The sequence below is a fragment of the Gnatocerus cornutus genome, chromosome 5 (assembly GCF_029298725.1).
Source record: "Gnatocerus cornutus isolate USDA-ARS CGAHR chromosome 5, icGnaCorn1.1, whole genome shotgun sequence".
Lineage (NCBI taxonomy): Eukaryota > Metazoa > Arthropoda > Insecta > Coleoptera > Tenebrionidae > Gnatocerus > Gnatocerus cornutus.
Genome location: NC_142237.1, coordinates 7,959,040 through 7,984,753, shown reverse-complemented (window position 1 = coordinate 7,984,753; position 25,714 = coordinate 7,959,040). Strand labels below are relative to the sequence as shown.

Genomic DNA, 25,714 nt, shown 5'->3' with positions numbered 1-25,714 from the left:
AGTAGCACGCCGAACGCGCGTTTATAACCAAGTCGGGAAAGCGTGTCCGAATTGTGAGGTGTTTCCGCTTTTTGTGTGATATTTATTGGATCCGTGTGATAAAACTTAATCGGATATAGACGGAGGAGTAAGTAGGGACTGGGGACGACGAAAACAACACGTGATTTATTAAATGGCTTGCCGCCGACGATCACGAAAAAAATAGGTTGTTAGTTTTGGGAAGCGATGAATTATTAAAGGGGTGGTTTGCGACTAACGAATTGTGGAGTGGGATCATAACATGAAAAATGCAGGTGGAGGCTGACTTTGACGTATCGAAAGTTTCGGATTGAAGGACAATGAAATACAGAAAATCTCGATTAATTTGGAGTTGTCGAAAGGAAGTAATGATTTTTTTCGGGGGGAAGCGCAAACAACGCGGTTTTCTTTGTATAGGTAAACTCGCTTTCACGATTTTTTATGAAATTAAATGTTTCTGACGTCGTTTTAATGACGCGGTTGCACTTACTTGGCGATTTGTTTCACGGCAAATTTACCTCATTTTTGTTAAGTCAATACGCTAAGACAAATTTGAATAAATGAGCGCCGAAATTTCGAGTGTAAATTAATAAAGTTGTGCTACGACTTGGATTTATATCTATTTATCAAACTGAGCCTGGGATTCAATTAAATCAATTAAATCGCGGTATTGCCGGGTTGATGATATTTCCGAACTTTCCCAAGGCCTCGCAGGACCACTTTGCCGATATTGTTTACCGAATGTATCGTATCTATGGGCTGAAAGACCAATATAACCGGCAGTAAACGGAAACGAATAAGCTACTTGTCAACTTAATAAACGACTCCCTTTACCGATTTCGAAGTTAATTAAGCGAAATTGTCGAATCACTATTTAAATCGGCTCGGTTCGGTCCGGTAACGAGCCCGGATGTCTCCATTCCCGGAAAGAAATTGGTTTCGTTATCATTCGCTGCGAATTTTCCTTGATTAACTCCCGAAATTATCGTAAATAAAACGGACCGATTTTTCTTGTCGATTTCGCCCCCCTTTCATCACCTAATAACCGCCCCCGAAAAGTCGCCTGGCGCGCGGTGATTAAATTTCCGCAAAGTGTCGTTCTGCGTCGACAATCTAGCAGGTAATTTCTATCTTGCAAACGATGATGATTGTTATTACGGCCTCTGTTTCCATATTGTCACAGCTGAGTTCGTGCTTTAACAGATTATAGCTGGTAGTTTTGGGGAGTGCTTGATTTATCGTCGATCTTCGCTTCGAAAATTTCGCCAAAATACCAAGGCGTTCCTAATTTACGCCCGTGGATGACTTCAAAATGCAAATATCAAGGCCGAACCGCCCAACGCCGTTTTGAATAATTTGATAAGTTTTGAATAATTGGCAACCCCAATAACTATCAAAAAGGGCGAGTTGAACTCCCGGATACTCGAGTTTTGATCGTTTTTCACCGAGACTTTTTTATATTCATTTTCGAGTAACGAAGTTTGTTTTCGTAATCTCCATATTTAACAAGTGAAGTGTGTTTTCCGGCGGGCTTGTCAAAGATAGTTGGGCTAATTAGAAAGAGCCTGAGGGCGCGGTTTGCAGATTTATACACTTCAAGTTTCGGGGAGTTTTGTTTAGAAAATACCGCCGCCTCTCGGAAAAATGGGCCGCAACAAAAAGAACGAAAGTGTTAATGGATGTTGCCTATTCTACAAGAAACTGATTTGGTCTATGACTTCAAAGCGAAACTTTGATCTGTAAGCTTACTTTATACTAAGTGCAACACAATAATGAACGTCGCTTCATTACTACTAAACCAAGAATCGTGTCCCAGAAAAACGTTCCTTTGTCAAAGTCTGTAATTACTTTGTCTCTGAAGGTGTTACGATCGGACACAAAACGGAGTTCATTTAATTCAGAGCCACATTTTCTCGGTTTAAATAATCGTTTTATCTTATTCGTTGAGACTGAAGGTAATGTGGTTTCACTGATCCTGATCAAACACTGAAAACTTTTGTTTGTTAAATTAAAAATCTCACCTCTGATCTTTCACACTGTTCGTTCGTTGACGCTATAAGCAACAGTGTTACAAAATTGTTCACAAAAGCTCATTTCTATTTACTAAAACTTTCCTGTTTACACTCCAACTTGAATACGTTTCTGTAAAGAGATTTTATTAGATATCATTCATGTGGTTTATTAATTGCACATTCTCTAAACAATAGCTTCTTTCGTTCGTGGGCTGTTCAAAGAGTTGTTCTTTTGCGCTTTGTATCAACATGTTGATTGCCTTGCATACACACCATGGAATTTAATTAATGTACGCATTTATTTTGCGTCCGATTTATCATTTACTAAGCAAATTCCCAAACATTTAAAATTTAAGTGGAAACCGGCATTTTCTGTAAAAAATAAATAAACTTGGAACTAGTTAATTAGTGGTTTGTGTGATCGGCTGATGGAAACAAAATATTCAATTTCATTCGAAAATTCACCATATCCAGGCGACACTCTTGTCGTTTTATTTACATGTTCAGTTGCACAAATGCAGATCTCCTCGATTTAGAAAATTGAAACGATAAATTTCCGTAAAAGCATCTCTGACACGAGGCTAAATTAATTCAAAATTTTCCGCTACAGCTCCAAGGTTTGTATTAAATTGTACATCATGTCAGCGCAAAAACTGTTCTAAACAATGTGAATATGTCAATAGTACATCATCGTGAAACTACGAATAAAGCATCTCTGAAGTTCTAAATCCCTGCAACTTTATAAGATAAATACGAAAGCTGGAGTAGTAGTTTTACAAATTTCTATTATGAACTTCAAGCGCTTGCAAGATGAAATCCTGTAATCAAACTAAGGTCTATTACAGTGTGTTTTCAAATGCAACAAGACTTTACTTTGGCAACAATTAGTTTGGAAATTTTATTAAATTATTATCGAGACCACGAATTGAATTTTAATTCTGAAATTAAAAAATGCATTTCAATGATGACGGTGGTGTAGAAATGAAATTGCTTTTTTAACTACCACTTGTTGGAATTTGAAGTTGAAATGTATCGGCGCAGGCAACTCTTTGGAGGTACGAGACATCGTCCTAACAGCTGATCAATTTAATTTTCTATCCAAGAATTAATTGGTTTTATAGTCCCGAGCATTTAGGGAAACAAGCTCGTTAACGTTGTCAGTCAAAAAGTTTGGAAATTGATTATGAACGAGACATTTTTCAGAGAATTAATTCCCAGTGACCGTCTTTGGCCTGAACGAAAATAACTGCTTGAAAATCCTGAAACAAAAGATGCTTCGTGTCGTCAGAAGTTAGCTTTCCACTGAATTTGATAGAACTTATTGCTTCAACAATTGTCGCGAAGGAAATTAAGTGGTAGTTAGCGTTCAGATTAGGGCGATTACTTGACTCTCCGTAATGTTATTGTAAAAGTTCCCTCCAACTGAAATTTATTTTAAAAGGGTGAAAATTCTTTAGAAAAGTTCCGACAATTGCACACATCGACGTCGTTTTTGTTTGGAATGAAAAACAACGTCTAAATTACAATTGTTCGAATAAATATCGATGTTTTTCACTTGGAAAGCGACATTACCATAACTTCATGATGATTCCTTGTCACAATTTCGCTGACAATGTTGAATCGATATGACCTGATATCAGGAGTTAAATTCCTCACGATCAATTTATGCGGCAGCACACATTCTCCAATTTCAATTCGCATTATACATAACCCTAGGAAAATGGTTTGGATGCGGGACTTCTAGGAGCTCGGAAAGTTGAAAAAAGTGCAGTTGCAATTACCGAAGCTCAAAAGCTGAGAATCGATTTTAGATCTGGCATTTTTCACTGTCAAAATTCTCGAGGATGAACATTATGCCACCTATTGTCTTCACGGTCCTTTCACTCCAGATTCAGATTTCCGGCTTGCGTCGAAACTGATTCTTTTCCCTTCGACACACGTCACAGTGTAAACAACTCCTCTTTTACCCTTGTAAAACACCGTTGTTGACCCCGGATTTTGTTTGTCTTTACCGGATTTCTCCGTGGTTGTTCGAAGAAACCAATTCTCTGTTATCAGTTTTTTTCAAAGCAGACCAGCAAAAATTACTACGCTTCCATGCAAATGTAATTAAAGCTCGCCGGTCTGTTTTACTGCGGTTTAATCCCTCCATTTGGACAATAAATGTTAACTCCATAATACGAAACCCGTTTAAAAATTCACAGATGAATTGAAAATTCAAGGACGAAACGTTAGATTCGCAAAGTTATAAGACTCAGGATTGTTTTAGAGAAGCGCCCGGAATGAGATTTTTGCTTGGTGGCACAAACTTTCTAATAATTATGTAAGTTTTCCGGAACAGTGAGGCAACGTTCTGTGGATCATATTTATGTCTTGTGTTTTGTCTTGTATTAAATTTCTCGACCAACTTTCCCAAGTATCATTATCGTTTGCATATTTTTCGAGGAAAGGAGGGGCGCTAAACAATAAGTGGACCGCTGATTGGTGCTCAAACACCGTAGAAGGTCGAACCACTTAAAGATAAGTGCCATCATTGTCCTTTTTTTGTCGGTTATTTTCAAAAATTGCCAGTTTGGGAACATTGACTGTGCAAAATCCATTCCGTTTGACGCATTTTGCAGCTGCAGCTACACTATAATGTTGTTTGTTAAATAAAATGAAAACTTTATTACAGAGTTCTGACATTCCATTTGCGAAAATCCGAAACAGATTTTTATTCTCTTTTATCCTATTGGTTCCGCTCCCACCAAACGGCGCATTATGCATGTGAAATGCACGAGTACTGTTACAGTAATAAGGGATGATACGGTTAATATTTTACGTTTTATTTGACAAGGGGTTGTAATTTCGGAAGTAGTAAAATAATTTGGATTTATGAGGGTATCAAAGGAGAACCAAGTGGATTAATAATTATTTATCGCATAATTAGTTCAAGATAAATGAAGGTAATTTCTGTCGATGAACTTCCCCGGAAATAAGATTTCTCTTTTTCATTTTAAAGTAATTTAGTTTTCTGCTTGCAGCGCTACGTGTTTCAAAATGTAAAATACAACAGAGAAAAAACGAATGCGCTAAATCTGTGGAATTTATTATTTTGTTACTTCTCTGTCTAAATTGAGTTTAAATCTGACTCTTAGACACTACTTTGCTTCATTGCCGTGCTGGGAAAACAGATTAAGTCTTTCGGAGTAAACTAAATTCAAGCACGTGCGTTTTGATAGGAAAGTAATCCCAAAAAAATTAATTCAATGGGTTTTACTCCATTCAGGATTCAACGTAGCTTGTAATTAATATTCAAGCTTTTTGCTCTCGGGACGACATTGTCTTTACTCAAAATTGCCAGTATAATGCGACGTACTTGCACGTGAAATTAGTGTTAGAATTAAGGATAATCTCGCTGAAAGTAGAAAAACACGCCATGAAACTTGTGTGCATGCATATTTACTCATGTTAATTCGACACCTCCGCGTATCATCCTCAGACCTCCATCACATGTATATCCCCTTTATCTATTCATCTGCGAGACACTAAATAGAAGAATCTCTCTGTCGTGTTCTACCGAACGATGAATAATCTAGAGCTTATTCCCGACACCGTCATACGTCTAGTTCTAGATCGGATCACTCCCTAGTCACCGTACATTAGGGTTTGACGTGTTCCATTCATCACGATATATCTCGAACATGGTCACCAACAACACACCAAGTCTCCGGCCTATCCCGTGTTGTGTAATCGTTAATTTAACTTTGGCCTAACTCGAGCGAAACAGCCGCCTCCATCATGGTCGCAATCGATCCTTCGACACGTAATGGAATCCAGAGGAGAAGCCTGAGTCTATGACACACACTTTCCTCAAAACGGATAATTGGAATGCGGACCCTTTATTAACGCGAATTGCGCACAAGAAGAAGTGCGAAATAACGTAAATACGTAATTAGCATAACAGCTCCGGCTGAATACAATGACGACGTACTGCTACGTGCTCTTATTGCTGCAATATGAAGGGAAATATTGTGGTTTTATCGCATGCAGTTTGCTGATTCCTAAGAGAAAATTAAGTGTCTTAAAACGTTCCTACAAAGAAGATGATGAGCGATGATTGGATTTATCAACAACGACAGAGAAGATTCTGCTCCATTCCGAATAATTTATTTAATCCAACGGGATAATGCCCGTTACTATAACGAATCAGGACATAAATTGGAGAGAATTTATTCTGGGATAATTAACTGGAGCAGATCCCGAACTGGAGAAGAATTCGATGAGTTCCAAGCACGAATTCTTTAGACGAACGACCCACTTAACAATTACTGGATTAGCAAAACCATTGTCGCCACAAACTAATGTTTTATGCACCACAATTGGGGCTAATTCTGCAAAGTTTGCTAAAGAAGAAGCGTACTTTTAAGATCACTTTCTTACACCATTTGTTTTAAGCACGCACGAACGGGCAGTTAGAGTTAACAAAAACGGGATGTTTATAAAATTGTAACTAGAAATTTCACGACGGACAGTTTGTGGTAGCTGAACTTAAGCAATCAGGATCCAATTTATGCGTCCCTACGAAGACGGTATTGTGTAAGACAGCTTTATTTACAATGTCTCATAGTAGTCATAGTTGTCTCAGGACCTGCGATAATTGACAAAACGCAACGTCAAGATAGAAGCTAAGATCAAATTAATATCTAGATCCAGGTCAGAAAGGATAAGCAATTTCAGAGGCAATTTTCGGAAGAGAAAAAATGGAAATAAGATCATTTGCTGGCTAAGAGTGGTCTTCTAATTTTTGCGTTGATTTCCACATAGAATGTACGTGAACACTTTATTACTGAATAACTTTTTCAGCATGAGATCTAGTTCTTCCTGCAAATTACAGCAGTTGGAGTTTTTGAAGAAAAATAAAAGTCTAGGAATTAATTTCTGTAGGAATCTGTTTTGTCTCAGAGAAGTTTACGGATGCGTTTTTTAAACTTGGTGTAAGATTTGAAGTTGGAAGGAATCTTGTCTGGCCCATCACAGCGACAACATTTTCAATTGCAAGATATTAAGAGTTGTTTGTTTCTTCTACGAGAAAAGCTTGTTAAAAAAGGATAACTTTTATGTGAAGGATAATGTTTATTTAACTTTAAGAAATCTTTATGATTAAAGCTGATTAGTTTAATTTATTAGCTACGACTATTTTAAAATTGTTGTCATTGCATTGGATTGTTTTAGATCGAAAATTCGTTTGTACTTTTGTTTTAACCAGTTAGTTTTTTGGTCAGTTTAAAAAAACATAATAAATATTGCAAAAGTAGTACAAAAAATTATGTACAGTATTCTCGCGAAAAGTTCATAGCCAAATTTTGCTCACATGCAAGTCGTTTCGCTATGAGGGCTTTTCGGCGCTTGTATATTAGTATTTCTAAGACGATTTAAAAATTCTATTCTTTCGTACTTCTAAAAAATGAAATTCGCGAAATTTTCAAAAGAAATTTTTTAGAAATGTTATTTTTGTAACTAATAATTTCGATTTTGGTGAAATACATATTATAACTTTGTTATTTTGGACACAAAAACAGGGAAAATTGTGCGATTATTGGTTGGAGAAGTCAACAAAATTACACGAATTCAGAACAAGGATATTTTTAGGGCGAACCCGAAACTTCCAACGTATTGTTAAATTTATTATTAGATTAATTCTCTTTATTACAAATACTGAGCCAAAATAACATGGGAAAGCTTACAATTAGCTCAATAAAAGTTAGAAAAGAAGTCTATTGTTGAAGAATTTGTGGACATCTAGTCAGTGTTTAATTTTCTTTTCTTACCAGACAGAGCTTTCTTTATTTTTGTGCTTACTTTGTCCAGCTCAGTACCGCTATTTTTACATCGACATACACATATCCTCGTCCTTTATGACAACATCCTGGAGCGTTTAGCATATTTTTCCATATATTTGAATTTTTCTATTTATTCTAGCATATTTCGTAGAATTTTGACGTCTATAATATCCGCCGCAACTTAGCGTTTTTTTTGCCAGCACAATAAAGTCTAATTTCCCAGCACTTTCCGTTTTGTTTTCCTCTACTTTAATTTCGTTGTGCCCACGCACTTTTCAAGCGCGGCGGTTCTTTCAGGTTGTTCCTTAATTTCCTTAAAAAGCAGGCAAATAAACGAAGTAGCTTTTATCAGATGCTCCTTCTGAAGTCATCTCGTGTGTGTAAATTGCCGCAACGAATCATTGAACGAAAGAAGGATAGTTAAATGGGGTTTGATTTGATTACTGACCGGTCTAGTTGGCTAGTTGAAGGACATGTGAACAACTCTTCGTATTTATCGTTAACGTGCAGGGCTCCCTCTGGAGCGGTTTTATTCAGGACGAGACACCCTTCCGAGAGGCTATTATTATTGTGCGACGTGGAATTTACATAAGGGGTCGTACCAACTTGGTCGTGTGTCAAAACACAATGACGTAGGTTCTCTATCCGTTGGAGATAATCGTCTAGAGGTTGGATGAGCGGTCTTGGAAGGTAAAGACACAATAGAGTGACGTTACCATCGTGGTTGCCAGAGATGAAGTCCATGGGGACTTTAAGAGATAGCGTGCGAATGGAAGATGATGACCTCGTTCCAGGATAACACGCGTTTTTGCCAGTACAAGTTAAAATAATAACGAACCGCGTTGACGAGCTAAGTGAATGAATATTTGTACAGCAAAGTGAGAGTTTTTGTGCTTTCGTTTGAAAGGTGGTCACATTTTACATATTGTCTTTGTAATGTTTTTGTCTGGAGCTATCAGACACTTTTGTTCACTGTTTCGTATTGGAAAAAGAACCAGTTGAGTGAATATTTGCGAGTATGACAACGGAATTTCAATTTAGTCTCGAGGTCCCTTAACCAATTCACCTTTATTCGCGTGCACGATTCCTACTCAGCCATTTCTGATGTTCTTTCTTTCGATAGGCAGCTTCATGTCATAGATTGGATTATTTTGGTTAATGCCTTTTCGGGTCAAGGTTTTCCAAGCTTTGTTCAGGGGAGTAATACCACTATTTTCGTAGTAACAATGGCAAGACGACGGTATACATTAAAGGAAGAAGGATAACTTGGAAAAGAGTTTCGTTCCGCTAAACGTTTAGTGTAATGTGAGTCAGTTGTTAGCTGTTTTTACCCTTTTTGCGCAGGGAAATGACTGTCTGCAACGATTTCTGCCGTTTTTATCAAATGTCGATATTCTTATGTAGTTGCTTGACCTTACATTTTGATTTCGGTTTTGTCGGAGTTATTACGGTTTACGTATACTTATCCCTAGAGCTCTTCTACTACCGGCAGGTTTAACAAGCACTTAATTCCACTAATTTAATTAAACTTTGGAGAATAAAAGCGCAAAACCCAGTCTGTTGTATTCATTTCTTGAAGCTTACTTTTAAATCTGGAAATATTTTCGCGGATTTTATTACAGCATACTTCCCATACCAAAATTGTACGTATCAAATTTAATGTGGGCAACAAATTGTACATACTTTTTACCGTTTTTATAAACCTCCAAATTTTTATTTTACGTTGTTTTTCTAATATGGAAACTCACACATGAAGCTATGAAGTTGAGTTCAACCCATTCAATTAATTAACATTGCCTAATTAATGTTACGCAGCTATAAAAAATAAGTATCTTTTATTTTTTTAAATAAATGTTATTACTTAATTTCAACCGCTGTACAGTGGGCAATTCGCACGGTTCTGCGTGAATAAAAATTATAGAGCCTAAGCTGTTTAATATAATTATTTAAAATTTTTAGGTTTTATGTTATTTATCCAGCTTTATTTGATTATCAAAAAAATTATATTAAAGTATGAGAAAAAATTATCAAAAATTCAATTAATGTATTAAGATGTAGGTAGGTACACAATATTTTCATTTTTTAAATTTGTTATAAAAAAATTCTTTAAAAGCGATATAAAACGATGTATAACGCATAATAATACATAAAAATGAGCTATATAAAGAATTTATTGTTATGTCATAAACTACAAATATTCATTTAGACAACAGCAATGCGCGCTTCCGAGCGAATAGCGTATCAGCGCCTCGAGGCAGTTTTTTTCTAGTTTATTTTTTTCTATCTTAAGAGGTGCAAGTAGATGCACCTAGATTTGATTACATCGTATACTAGAAACCGTAAAGAACATTTAGGCAAAAATATCTTAATGTAGACTCGTGTAGAATTAACGTAAACTTGTCTCCAATTTCTTAAAATTTTAAAATAACTAAGAAAAGTGGATCATTAAAATATTTGTTGCGGATTTATTATCAAATTTTTTTTAAATTTTTTACTATGAGATTAAAGCTCTGATTATGGGCTTTCTAACGATGTAATATACAGTATGTCCCCGGATTGAGTTCACAAGAGGGAAAAAAAGTTTATTTTCCATTTTACAAAAAAATTACAAAGGAATAACATTTTTTGCTTATTTCAAAACAGATAAATCTGCAATTAAAATTTTAAAATTATTTTTTTCATTATTTTTATTTATTAAATTTTGTAATCGTATTTAAATAATAGCAGGCTGTGGATTCACAATATCAAATAGTGCGTTAAAGATTAAAGAAAAATTTACCCAATAATGTGTAAGTAAAATTGGAAAAAAAATGCAATTGCATCCTTAACAATAATTGAGAAAATTCGAAACAGTCTTAAAGAATTACGAGTTAGAATTGAACTATGTGCTAAAACAGGTAATGGGTTAATCAACTAGTGGAAATTGGTTTGAGTTAAGGAACAAATTTCATTCCTTTGACATTTTTTGCCAAATTAAAAATAAAAAAAGTTCTTCGTTATTTTTTGTTTTTTTCGATTTTAAGAACACAGCTTGATAATATTAAAGTTTTAATTATAGATTTATTTATTTTAAATTAAACAAAAAATATTATTTTTTTGTAATTTTATGAAAAATAACGTTTTTTTTCCTCTTGTGAACTCAATCCGGGGACATACTGTAGTTATGTGTGCCAACAAAAATGCCCGCACCTATGTGGATAACCTGCGTGTGTAAAGTTCCATGGAATTTTAGTGATTTTATCGGCTTATAATTTCGAAACGACTTTGTGAATAATTCTCAAATTGAGGTAATATCTGGTACCCATCTAGAACTTGCATCTCTGTTAATTTCAGCTGTCGATTTTTCAATTTTCGTTCATCCAGAACCATGCAAATTGCTCAATGTGCGCTGGAACTGCGCTGCGAATTTTCCTAATGATAAATTGTGATTTCGCATCACCAGCAAGCATTTAATTTAAATGCAGAAATCTAGTCTATTGAAATTTGATAAAGTAACTCAATATGAAAGGAAACTGAATTGCGCCGTGTCGAAAGGTTAGCGCCTACGCCCCAAGTAAGTAAGCCTATTATGTTCAAAATAATATAATGAGCAGTGTTGATTTCAACTATCTTCTCCTGTAATTGAGAAAGAACAAACCCAAGAAATTTTCTGGGTAGAATACACCCGACAGTAAAGTTGGTGTGTTTCAACATTTATTTCAGAGGTCTGAGAGTTGTATTAATGTGGTAAATTATTACCATCCCTCGCGTGAGTGAATTTAGAGTTGGAAACAGTTCTCGGTAGCAACCTTCCCGTGGTCGAAAAACCTTAAATCGGAATTTTCAGCATGAACAGTCGGCCGCTTCCTATAGAAACTAGGCCGTTTTCCGCCCCTCAAGGTCTCCAAACTTCAGCTAGGTCAAGTCACCCATTGTTCCCCCACTGTATTATTCCCGTTGTACAGCAGTGGCATTCCGGGACGTCTTCCTGCACGTTCTTCATTCGGCTTCCTCTGGCCTTCCTCCAACTCACGAAAACTCGCCTGTTGGTACACGTTCGCCCACTTATGATTTATGAAGCCATCCCAATGGTGCACAAAGTGAAGCCGTTGCGAACGTGACGAGCTCCAACCAATGAAATATCACCTCCGGAAAGCCGGATTGTCATTCTTCTGTCTGCGTTCCATTATTTATATCGACGTGTCGTTGTCAGGTGACCGTATTGTTTCCGTGATTTGTGTAGTCGGACGATTCCGGGCCTTGCTCTACCCGAAACGGTAAACACGGGAGAGCGCGCTTATCGTCGTCCAACTGAACTCCGGGGATTCCGGGATGGTAGCGCGAATTCCGGGTGTCGACGGAGTTTAATATCGGACTTGGTTCGCGACATGCATTATTCAGGTTGGGCTTCTGGAAAGCGGACGTCAGCGGCGGGTTGTTGGCAGGGTAATAACGGATTAGAGGAGAATCAATTTGGAAGACGATTGGGAAGAAGTTTTGGTTTGTTTGGACTAGCCTAAGAGGACGGTCGCTCAAGCATTTTAAACAACAAACATTTTCTATGTAAAGAACTTGCAATATATTAGTTTAATATCTTTTAAAAATAATAAGTTTGTGTTCTTAAGAATATTACATCAGAATTAACTTCCACTTTGGTCAACAAAGTAGTTTAGCATATTTTCCCATCTGGAACGAGTTTCTTGGAGTTCTACTTTTACGCTAAAGTTCTCTAGAAATATGGTTAGCTTGTAGGAAATGAACAAATTTGTGATGTTGGGAAAAAATTAACTCATTTTGAGCGTTGGTAATTAAGCTTTGCTTCGATAGCGGCAAGCGTATGTTTTATAGCGACCTAAATTAAGAAAACCAGCTTCACTATTTCACCCCAAAGCCCGTCGGCTTTGTCTAAAATAGTGTCCTTTCACCGCTAAGGCGAAATCCTTACTTAGACTAAGAATAACTGGCACAAACCGGCAATTGTCCCGATAATTACCACAATCGGGCCCCTAAACCTACATAAACCCTCCCGCAACTGTGAGTCGCGACTTTAGGCAAAACCGTATTAACCCGTAATTTTAGAGGTTATAAAATCAAAGATAACGAAAATTTATGCTCGCTGTTATCGAGTACCACTTCCGGACATGGAGAGCCCTCTGGTGGAATATCGTTGTTTTTCGCACCCCTGGAGCGACCTAACACCTCCATTACGTCTGTCAGCAATTCAAAAGGAGATGTGGAAGGGTTGGATCGTTAGGATCCAAAGAAACCGAGATATTTTTATTCAAAATGAAGACTTGTTATTCAACACTGTGCCGAGTTTTCTTGATTACGCGCGCCGATAAAAGAACAGTGTCACTTCCTGTCTCAGGTCAACATACTTTTATTGTGCGCTTAATACAGCCCTCTTTCTTAATTAGTTACGTGCCCTCACGTTGTTTAATGCTTTTTTGACGTCGCGGTGCTATAACTCAGCTTTATGCTTCTCCCCCTCCTCTTTCATTAGCGACATTGCACGCTCGGTTGCTTAACCTCCGGGATTAGCTTTCCCGATTTTGATAAGTCGGATTTTTGGCCCACAATTCGAATTGTTTGCACACGTTTTTTTGGAGGCCCGGAGCTGTTTTTCATCGACCCGGATTTTTATATCGTCTCCGGACATTCCACTTACTTCAAATATGGAACAGTAAAAGAAAAAAAATGACGAACATCCGTAAAACATCGTGTTTCGAACCCGAAAAATAACCATGTATCTAAATAAATCTCGGGATGTTCCTTTTTCAGAATTTGTATGAATTATTGCGGTGCTTCGCCAAATAAAGAATTTATTCCGGCAGGGACTGAATTGAAACCCCTTTCGCGAACGGGATCTGTTTGAAATATGACGACGTTTATGATGTTAGTGGGGGTTTTGATGAATTTGAGACGAGGAGCTGAGACGGGCGGCTCTAACTTGAGTTTTGACTAATTCGAAGGAGGATGGATCGGCTGTGAACAGCAGAAACGTTAAAAATTGCCGAGAAGTGAAATATAGCAAGAGGTCGAAAAATGACAGCACAAATAAATATTTCACAGAATGTAAAGAAATAATGAAGGTTAGCTTTTTTGGGGATTATGTCATCGGCGCGTTTGAGCAACTGAAATATTATATTAGCGCGGGAGAATGCTCGTTTTTTTCCAAAGGAGAGAAAGACAAAGCGGGAACGTCAACAATAGAGTACGGCTTTTGAAGGTTGTGTTGCAAAGAACGAAAATTCTTTACGCCCTTACAGCTATTAGGTGTGGGGCTGACCTATTTCTGAATGTAAATACAATGATTGGAATGATTGAAGCCATAAATCCAATAAAGTTATTATTTTTTGTTGAAAAGTTTAAGAACTAGCATTAATGGCTAATCGAAATTTTAGTCGCCTCAATAAAACCGTGCCGTGCATTTCAACAAGCTTTCCACTGCACTACTGCCAACTTTAACGCGACCGTTTATGTTTAAAATACTCACTCCATTATCCATAATGCTCCTCATTCTCTGTTTTAATAAACCCAGCGTCTAAACAACAACAGCAAAATCCCTAGAAGAACCGAATTGAAATCCCAATGTTGTTGATGACGATCGTTCCTTCCTCAGACCGCAAAAAGTCGTCCGATAGCAGCACCCGGAATCGGTTTCAATCCGCAGAAAGTCACGTGATTCAAATAATCTGTGTTTACTTTGGCCATCCGGAACAATTCCGGATTTTTCGCCCGGACCATTATCGATAACGAGTGCGTGTGATGGGATTCGTTCGTCGAATTTTTAATTTTCCAAATGGCGAGAGCTTGGGATAAAAAAAGAAATGAAGGTTCCGGATCCGATAATGAGGAGCAATTTTAATTAAGAAAGCATTAAAAAACTCGCTACGGACGAAGCTAATGTTATTTCCCTGTTCAGAACAAAAATGATAATCAATTCAGCAGGGCGCAGCGTTCCGATCGTTGGAAAGTTGCAATCGTATTTTAAAAGAGGCGTTTTTGGATTTTACAAGGTTTTAATTAATGCAGTTGTAAATACTGAAAGAGCCTGTATATCCGTTCGCGTCGCTTTACAGATATTGGAAAGGGATCCACTAAGCAAGAATTTTTCACTGATTATAATCTGTTGCACTATCAGCTTACTGACAAAATGTTGTGTATAGCAAACTGAAATTTAGAGCAAACTGTATATTAAGTTCAGACTTGGTTAAACCAGTTTATCCAAAGTGCACTGGATGAATCGATTTGTCATGTCCAGACTAGATTATCCTAAAATTAATGTTAGATTCCCACAATAAACTGGTTTGTTCCAGTTCAAAATTGTTTTAATAGTTGCAATTTAGTGTATAGGACAAACTAGTCAAAATTGTATGGAACTTGAACTTGGCAAATGATAAATTTTAAATCGCTGTTGGAGTTAGCAATTGCAAAGTCCGTTTATAAAATTTATGATTCTCAGATTATCTGGTTCTAAAAATCTACTTGTGCGGGCAACAATTATCGGATAGCGGTTCTCCCCGGATTTATTTATAATTATGTGGAACATAGTGCGTTGTGTTGTGTAAATTTTAGGCGCACATTAGAGCAGAGCGCTTATCTTGGACGCTTAATGCCATAAATTATGGTCAGAGCGAGGCTTTTTCGTACACATTTTTTGCGGGGCTCTTCCGGATCATGAATAAGCCATTTTCGACGTCGAAATGCCAAATGATGTACATAATACAGTTAAACAGCGGAGGGACGAACGGGACTTAGGCGAGATAATCCCTAAATATACAGAGCGGCCCTTGTAATGCTTAATTGCGATTGCACATTTTTTTATATGTTTATCATTCATAAGCTAGGCCCTCAGCGTTAAATTCTAATGGACGTTTTATTACCGACATCTGCTAATTAATTTTATCTACAACCCTAAAACGGAAGAAAATGAATAAAGCAAACATAAAAACTAGACATAAACAAGAATACTTGAGGGAGAACGTTGTCTACAAATTTGTCTTCTATTCTATGCGAATTGAGATTCCGTTCTGTGGCCCTTTTCTTGCGCTATGAATTTTTTACACGAGATTGCTCGGTCCTGCCGTTTCATCCGTTTAATTTGTGAGATTCCAATATTACAATATATCGCCACAGCTTAATAAAATATGAATGCACGGTCAAGAGCATGCCTTATGGCAATCTATAAATTCTTCGAATTCCGGATGCGCTTTTATCTCCAATAAAACGGAGTTTGTTGGCTATTTCATTGCGTCACACAATTAATAAATCTCGTGTTGTCTTTTTCTTCGCGTTACCGCCCCCGTCACTGCTTAAACTGACGTCGTGCAAGAAGTGGACTTTTGTTTATTGGGTCATCCGAGACTAGGCGCGATGCCATCCATCCGCGCGCGGACGCTTCCATCTCCCTGAGGACACATCCATGGCTGCTCCAGACGCAAACCTCCATCTACTGGCCTCTCTGCTCAGAATACTCGTTGGTGAGTTCCTCCGCTGCTCATTTAACTTTAACAGTTGTCTTCATGGTCATACGTTACATCAACATGCATTTTGCAGAGAATTGCGTTGTTGACAATGGTCTCTGAACAGGGAAGGAATTTTTGCCCGGCGAGTGCGCCTAATCTGGGAGAAGCTCCTAAAGTCGACGTTCGCTCAGAAATATTTCGTAGATTATAAACACAGGGACAAGATTACGACTCTAAGCCCTTTCCCTGCTGTCACGGCGTATTATCTTTGTCCAAAACACGCGCTGCCAACCTAATCTATTCAAATAGTCCGAGTTGGTTGCCTCTCAATCCACCCCCAGAAACAAGGCGTATTGATTAAATTAATTGCTAAACCGCAAAAATTACGCTTCTCCTGTTCGCACCAAAAATAAAACAAAATTATCGCTTAATCGAAACAGCGGCTTTCGATATTCGACCGGATACGTACGAAAAAACCGGAAAGCGAGATGGATCTAGCATGGCGTCGAGCAGAAGTCGAGTAACGATTTGTGTTTTAAGCAGTAGAATCGAAGGTTTCATCGGTCTAAAGCTGCTTTTCTCCCAAAACCGATCAGAGCGTGTTTTTTCTCGTCGCTCGATTTTGTATTTTATAATGTCAGAAATTGAGTTCTAAACGATATTTTAAAACGACTCGTACGCGTGAAGGCTGGATTTGACAGATTCACAGATTTCTATGAGTGTTTTTCTGTCACGTTGCGACATAATCGTGATTGCGATTTGAAAAGAATTTGTTCAGAACTGCAAATGGGCCGTCTTTGTGAATAAATTCTATGGGATTAACGTTGTCGCAACTTTTTTGTTAGAAGGGCGTTGTATTTACGGACGAGAATAGCTCTTAATCGTGACGCTGTCGAAATAAATCTGGAAAACTGTAATTTAAAGGAGAATCTGGATGATGTTGGATGAGGCTGTGTAGGTGATGCCACGCCTCGTCCTTTTACCGCGCAAGGATCTTCCTGCTAACGATGAAAGCATATGACATTATTTGTAAAGGTCTACTTATATTTACGCAGGGTTGCCATTTATGCAGGTTGATTTCGCTAATGACGTTTTGTTTTTCTATTTGCGAACACCTTGGGGTATATCATAAATTTCGATTATCTGGATAAAAATTGAGCTGTCAAATACCGTTCACAGGTGTTTTGCTGACGTAATCGCGCCTGTAGATCGCAAAGAATCGTTTGTGAAATTGAAAATGGTCGCCCCCTGGCGAATAAATTCAACCGGATTAAAATTGTCGCAGGTTTTTTAGTTGAGAGACTTTGCCTTGGCAAACAAGCACAGATTTTAATCGCATCGCTGTCAACGTAAATCTAGAAAACTGTAAATTACGTCCTAGTTGGTATGCTAGAACGGAGATGGCGCCGTTCAGGCGCCGTTCAGACGAGGTATAAATGTCTGTGCATATTAATGAGAATGAGTTACGGATTCGGACGCGTTTAAACATTTTTAGGGTGGGAGCTCGTGATTAATTACTGAAGCAAACAAGTTCGTCTTTCGTCCTTTGTTTGTTTAGTGAGAAGTTTTCGTATTAATTTTAATTTCAATCCGAATGCACGGTTTATCAAAGAAGCGAACGGGAATGTACACATGGAACCGAATGAATTGGGAGATTTTTAAATATTTGTTCCCTAAGAAAACAGCAGCGTCCTTGGGCTCTCTGATGGTTTCAGCCACGAGCAACCACTTAAATATTGCCTCTATTGATCTTCAAAGACACAGAATGATTGGAAATGGAAGACGAAGCCGGACAAAGACCGCCGCCTCCGGTGACGTGTTGACGAAAAACCCTTCCAAGTTGATTAGCGCGAAAATGAATTGCCGTGATACTGGCGATAATTTAATTTCACTAACGACGTTGTGTTACATCTTTATAAAGCAGTTTGCGAGGAGATTGTCCTCTGTGGAAAAGGATAATTGAGTGACGTGCGACAACTTGAAAAATGACGGACTGTAAATCCTCCAAGTTTCAAGGTTGTGAGTTCCGGCAAAGTTGGAAAATCGTTGTTTGATTGTCCTCGGCGCATTTTCGGGAAATTTCAGCGTTTCATAAATAAAAAACTTTTCTCCCGAAGCGAAGAATCAATAGAGAGTTTCAGCGAGAAACTAGACAAGTTCTTGTCTAATTGTCGGTGGTAGCTAGCGCTTTCTGCTTCTTCTACTTCGTCCTCTAATATTTAATCCCTCATCCGTTACACGCAACGTCGACTTTTTCCCGATGATGTATTAGGGGTGTCGCGCTGTGTTGCCTCGCACATTCACCTTCACATAAACTAATTGGTAATATCTGGCAACATAGCGTTTATGATGAATTAGTTGGCCGTCAGTCAGTGCTCGGTAACTGTCAAATTGCAGCCAACTTAATTTACTCACCCAACTAAAAATTGTATTCCATCACTCATTTGTCGCTTTTTATATTAAGAAGGGAGGAAGGATAGATCAACGCGCGATTATTCAACCCCTAGATCGGTGTAAATCTATTTCCCGGATATTATGCGGCAGAAATTGGACATGGATGGTGGAGGAGGCGCTAACGTCAATTCGATGAACGCCTCCGCCCCAGAAACATCGAAGGAAGTCAACCGAGAACTTGGAGAAAGTTCACTTAAATGTTCAGAGGGTATTGGATGTCCTTTCCCGCATATTTTTAAATAATGTTATATCTCAGTTTTAATAAAAAGGTCGCCACTTTGAAAAAGTTAGAAAAACTCTCTCCCCTCCACTGCGACAACTGCCTACACTTCTACTCGTCCGTCCGTTCAGTAGTACCATCGATAGTTATTTATAGTTACGGTGCCTTAAAGCTTGGAAAATTTTTCCAGCATATAAGATTGAACATTTTATCCTCTCGTGAATCCTTGGAAACGAGTTTGAATTTCAGATGAAACTGGATAATGGGCTTTGGCGTGCGTGGGATTAAATTAAAAATAAATACCTATTTTCGTAGTTATCTGGGTCTATGTAATCCGCGTTCTCTTCCTTGGAATAATTGCAATCTGCAATTTAAATATCAAAGTCGGTGTCGCTTCTGGCCGTGTACCTATTTAACTAGTTCCTAAGTCGGCTCCTGTCATCCCAACTTCTCTGCAAAATCAATCGGAACTAACCGAAGATGCGGTTCCATTTCAGCAACTCCTTTTAGCTCGACGCTATCAACAGCACTACACCTCCAACTTTGTTATCTTCGACGTCCTCCTTTTTCTTTTCGACACCACGTCAACTCGGAAAGACCATTCTTTACCGGCGAAAATTATCCGCTCTTATTGCTCAACAGCCGTAAACGTCAAAATAAATAACGATAATCCATGAACTCGAATAAAAAACCATTTTCTTACACGAACAATTTGGAGAGAACGATGGCAAAAATGTAATAGTCGCAAATTGCCTGGCTGCAGTTTCCGGTTCGCCATTCAACGACTTAAAAATTAAATAGTGCGCCATATCCCACTGTAACAGCTGTCAAAATAAAGCCATTTTAACATCACGTGACGCTCACGGGGAAAAATCGAATTTAATTAATATAGAAAGACCATACATCATAACTGTAACGTCACGAACAGATTGCGTAATGTGCTGCTTTAATCGAGCATTTATTTATTGCTTTGCAGTGCATGCACTAGATGCAAATAACAGGAAAACAAATATTATAATAACAGGACCAAACAGCGGAACGGAGTACAATCTAACCCTTCCAGGGTTTACAACAATTTAATTACTTAGTAGAAACGATGATGCTGCTACTTGCAGCACTGATTCTGACCCAACGGAATCCTGGTCACAAATTTATAAATCGGATCTTTTGGGAGCCGTATTCGAGCCATAAATTTCAAGGAAAGGACGAACGAGGAGCATGAAAGAGCCTGTTTTTTTCGTTATTTTGCAGGTAAAATCGGCGGTGAAAATGAAAAATGCGACGCTATTTTCTACGACAGCGAATCTCTTCATTTAGGTTTTCCGCATTTTTTACACATTGAGGACGTTGTCTTGTTGGATTACGTACCAAACCCGGAAGGTATGGAAATTGTGACCGGCGCATCCGCCATTTTTATAATTTACGTAAACGGGAATTTACGCCAATAACAATTGATCAAACGGGACGTTTCTAGTTTCCTTGGCATTAAATTTGCGGGACAGTCTAGATAAATGGCGGATATTTTGCTAAACTTTGTCGGACAGCCAACATTTCTGGGACGTAAACTGGTGATCTTTCTCTTTGGACCAGTGAATCCCTTCATACACATTTTTCGCTAAATGTTTGTCTAGTAACCTATCTCTGTGTCTGCAAGCAGGGTGATACGAACAAACCTCGTTTTATTTCATTTTTTATGTAAAAAAAGAGGGTGGATCCAATTACGGCACATAAAATTTCGAGGTTGCTTTTTCATATTATTTGAATCCGCGGTGTCGAGATGTTGTTTTACCCGAGTGAAAGAGTGGAAATCGACGCCAATATCACCTGCAGGCTTTTGTTCTACGTTTCATTGTTTTCGAATAACGCGTCAGTATGTCATCAGCAATTTTTCCAACTCCACAAATCTAGTACAAAATGAACGGCACCGCCCTTACGCGAGCTGACAACGATTAAATCGGAAATATTAGCACCGGCGGATCAGAGAAATGCTGTCGTCGCCCTCTCGCGAGAATATTGGCTTAATATAGCTTTAGGTGAAAGTGTTGTAATTTTTAATTAGCGCCGAGACGAGCTAATTTAGGCTTAACCAAAATAGAGTTTCGAGTAAACGACAAAAAAGGGAGCGGAGCGAGACGAAAATCCGCTAAATTGAGGCATTTTCGAATTTTAGCAGTGTATTTGAAAACGATTAAGGCCGGGGACGGTTTTTTGTCACGACATCCTAAAATGTTTTGGTGTAGATTGTATCGGAAATTTGTAATTAGATTGGCGTCTTGAGGACAAAGTATAGTTAAATTAGGTGAGTCCGCTAGTTCCAGCGTCCATTCCATCCCCAATTAACACTCAGCAACCGCAGCTTCACAAAAGTTGGAGGCAAGCGCGGTCGTATGGAAACGGAGCAAACAGCAACTTTGTTTGTAATTTTCTTAAATTGCAGGTAATTGCGATCAGTCAGGTTTTCATCCGATTAAGCAAATCAAGCAAAGCTTTGTTCCGTGGGAATGGTAACCGCAAATTTCTTGCATGCAGGGAATTAAACACTGATTAAGAATTAAGATGAGATACGCTAGACGGACTGCCACGTTTATGTTCCCCGTCGAAATTACTGCAGAGCTGTTGGTCTAGAGCTCGGAAGAAATGGACTGTTTCTTCTTAGACCAAGCAGTAAAATAAAGGAGTCGCTTGTAAGCGCACTGCAACTTTGCCCTTCCACATAAATCTCCGCTAAAGTGGAGCTTTGACGAGACGAACAATTGAACTTTAAAAGTGGTCGGATTTGAAAAAATAAAAACGTCGACTCCGTAATTGTGTGCAATTAAAAGTTTTACTTCTTCTAACTTTCTTGAATTTTTTATTACGGGCCATCTTAAATAAGATTAGAACAATGAGTACTTGGATTATCGTGTTGCGATTTCCGAAATCTGTTCTTAAACTCTGAGCACGTTTTGTGACTGAAGGGCGGAGAAGCGCAAGCAAAAGAGAAAGGATTAGGAGAGCAACACAGGAAAAAACATAAACCAAAAATGCACACGTGCTCGAGTTTCACACAAGACACAAAGGTTTTAGTGTTACCCGTCTTAAATCCCGTGCTTGTCATTGGGATCTCGAAAACTATAGGGATTAGGTAGGTACCTAAATTAGCACAGGACTGGAGGCGGCGGTTGGAGGTCTCCATCAGTGGAAAAACGACCGTCTTCAAAGAAAAACTCGAGCAAGTTTGAAACAAGCCGACACCCTTTGAAGTGTCCGTATTTACTCATTAATCTTGCAAAGTTACTTCCTGTGTTTTTGTAACCATCAAGAGCACCACCACTTCATAATAATGTTCTATTAAAAGATTAAGGAGCTTTAGCTACCGGATTGAGTTCAGAACTATCGCTGGCGACTTAGCAACAAAACCGTCTCTTTTAATATTCCATCGACTTTAACCAGCGGGCATAATGATCTTATAGCAAAGAGTTAGACAGAGAAAACATAATAAATAGCTTAGTAGTCAAATTGCAACCAGTAGAGAGAAATTGGCTTTCGAATATCGCACAAATGCGATTTAGAACTGGGATGACGTCCTACATTTGTCGAAGCGAGCTAAATTGAAGGAATTACGAAACATTTAAAAGAAATCCAGTAATGACGTCCCATACATTTTTAACGAATCGTCCCTTTACAAAAAATAAATTTAATTATGTCGTCTTAAAAAACTGTAAAAGTCGGCTATGTAGTCCCAAGAACAGACAGACCGAATCGTAATTTTTTTTATACTAAAAAGAGCCTCAAACAAGACATTTGAGCCGAAAAATAATGCCCTAATGGATCAAAACAAAAAAAATCTCCTGGGACCTGACATCGAACTCAAAAAAGATTAATTACCTGCTACTATAAGAAATTACGTAAAATCATAAAAGTGTTATAATAAATTGTCTAGACTTTAAGTTTTTAGGACAAGTAGAGGAGTTTAAAAATTGTTATTAAAGACGCTCATTTATTTCGCTGATTAGGTTCTCTTGTAATTCGAAAAAAGCGCTCTCGTGTGGATAAAAATGCATTGTTGCGACAAATATTTAACTCTACGATTTGATTGTTGGCTCGTCGCATTTAATTCCATTTTGAAGTACGCGAAAAGGCTGAATAAGTGCACAGCACAAATGCCACTCAATTGCAAGTTCAAAGAAAGAACTTGGGAGCTGTGCATATTCCTGTAAATAAAATACTACGAAACGTGGTCAACTAAACATGTCAATACACAAGAAAAGTTTCGCGTCATGTTAACTGTTGTTATTCTTTTTCCAATCCAATTTCCCAATGCAAATATTGTACCCCAGGAGCCGCACATATTTCTTTTAGATTTGCGGCATAATTTTTGTAATTTAGTTCCGTTAATTTAGTTTTGCTTCCTTCCTTCCAGTAAATGGTTGACATCATTCCGGGGAGTGTTTTTCCCGCTAATTAATTATTCGTTCCAAGTTCAGTCTACTGCCATGAGCGTTTCGTTTAATAGTCGCGATTAGTCGGACGATAATTGCTTGAAAAGTGGAGCATCTCCGCGGATCGGAGCCAACATTATAAGAATATTAATTAAGCGTCAGTATTCATGTGTAGTGTCACGTGTTTTTCAGTTGCACGTCACGTAACATATTAGCTTTATCTATAAAAATCGCAATTCTGCTCCTTCCGTCCGCCATTAGGACAATTATTAAAAATATATCAGCGGGAGTGTGGTCGTGTGCGGAATCATAATTAAAAAATTCCCGGAGAAATCGACCCCAAGGGCGCGAACTCTTAAGTCGGCGTCAAGTTTCCGAGTAACGAGGTGCTTAAAGCAAATATTTTCACAGTATTTACGATATCATCTATGCATACTTAATGTGGGGATAAAACGTGCCCGGTATTTTTGCTTGCGAATTTATTTATAGTTTAATTCCGAAATTCCTGCTTCACGTTCCTGCAGTCGTATTATGTATGCAGGAGGAAACGTATCGAATTCAATAGACATACGTATATTCTTTGTCGGAAGCAAATTACCCAGTATAAATCGGATTTGCGCATATCCACAGATGCCTCTATTAACTGCACCCTAAAGAAAGCACCGACATCGACTTATCATGCTCATCACATACCACCACTATTTGTTATTCTCTATATGGAATGCTCTTTAATCTCAGAGAAGAGGGTGAAAAATGAGAGCGACGGAAATTTATGATAAACCCACCCTTTCACATATATCTTCCGTCTCAATTAATTTCTGCTTCTTATCCCACGATTAGAAGAGTCGAAAATGTTCAACCATTGAGCGCCATCTATCGTTCTTTTTACACAATAACAAAGATCACCTCCACAAAATTGAACATAGTTGAGCTAGACGGCGCTAGAGCGCTTCGAAACTCCGGGCGTGGTAGCAGGAATCGATCCGGAGCTTCAACGAAACGACGCTAACCGGAGCCACCGGTCCCATTTCATCGGAAAATTGTAAGACGTTATCATGATTAAAAGTTCAAAGATTTTTTTTCATCTTCACAAGTGGAATGCTTTTAGACGGTAAACAAATTCGTCCTTTTTTATCACATAATTGCCTGAGCAAAATTGCTTGTAAATTGTGGACAAAGCACTGGAGCTTACAAAGGAAACACCTACAAACTGTTGTTTATGGGTTTAATATTATTTCTACATTACCTTAATTTGGCCATCGCGTTTCCGGAAGAATGAATGCCATTCTGCAGGTGCAGGAATGCGCTTAGTGGAAACGCGTTTCGAATAGAATTATTTCCCAAAACGACGCTTCTGTTAATACAATTTTGGAAATAAATTTATTGTCAACGTGAAGCTTGTCAAAGAAGGAGGAAGACTCCAACTGAATTCTAATAGTTTTCAAAACCTTCCACGTTGATGTTACAAAAACTACAATTATTTTCCTGCTTGTATCTAAAACAATCCGCTTGTTTTCGGACTAAAGTTCATTTCATCAAATTGTACCTGTGTTGTTCTAAATAAATTATCTGTAAACAATCGTTTGTATTCAACAAGCGATTGTTGAATCCAAAAATTTGTTTACTACTCTAAACAAAATATTGCCGAATAATCAAATAATTTTACACAGAGTTTCACTGCAGTTTTAAAACCACTCAAGCCTCCGCTTTTTTCTGCGCTTTTAATCAGAAAGTAATTACAAGCTTTTTCCGGGATGATCCAAGCAGAATTTCTTTAATTTGGAGTGGTTGTACCCGCGTGAGTTACTGACCGAGATTTCATAAGCCGGACTCCTTAAGCGAATAAATGTTTATAATGTATTGGTTTAATCCGGGCGAGCTCCGGCGACTACTTATTAGACCCCGAAATGTAAGTACCTCTTCCGTTTAGCGATAAAATATTCAACCCATCCGCTATAAATGGATATCACATATTTTCACAGAAACATCTTGGGTAATCCGAAATAAATAAGAAGTACAGAAAGGCATTCCGTTCCATTTCGTTCATAAATATTAGATCGTGACAGGTGAAGATGCCGCAGGATGCATAATTTAACCGAGCTTTAAATCTACTCTATTTTTTGAGTGATTATTCCTGTTGGGTGGTTCTTTTTCTCTTGTAGAAAAATGGTCGGTTTTCTTCCTCACGACACTAAGTTAAATTATTTAACGGAACGCTAGCTTTGCCCGACCTCTAATTAATTATTTCACGGACGCCACTGTACGCCGACATGCAAGCAAACCCGGAAAAATTGTCACGTCTCGTGGATTAACTTCCGGC

General features: G+C 38.1%; 1 protein-coding gene across 13 annotated transcripts in view; it reads left to right on the top strand.

Annotated features, from left to right (window-relative positions):
* CadN (neural cadherin) overlaps positions 1 to 25,714 on the top strand; it is a 192,759-nt gene that overhangs the window by 98,160 nt on the left and 68,885 nt on the right. Inside the window, exons 1-2 of one of the 13 annotated variants that reach the window (XM_088036186.1) lie at positions 7 to 127; positions 16,170 to 16,314. The exons of 11 other annotated variants lie outside the window; for them this stretch is intronic. In XM_088036186.1, coding sequence (XP_087892312.1) covers positions 16,257 to 16,314 — 58 coding nt within the window. In that variant the 5' untranslated portion in view covers positions 7 to 127; positions 16,170 to 16,256. Of the gene's footprint in view, positions 1 to 6; positions 128 to 16,166; positions 16,315 to 25,714 lie in introns of those variants that run through there. One more of the 13 variants, XM_088036185.1, reaches the window with a different exon arrangement.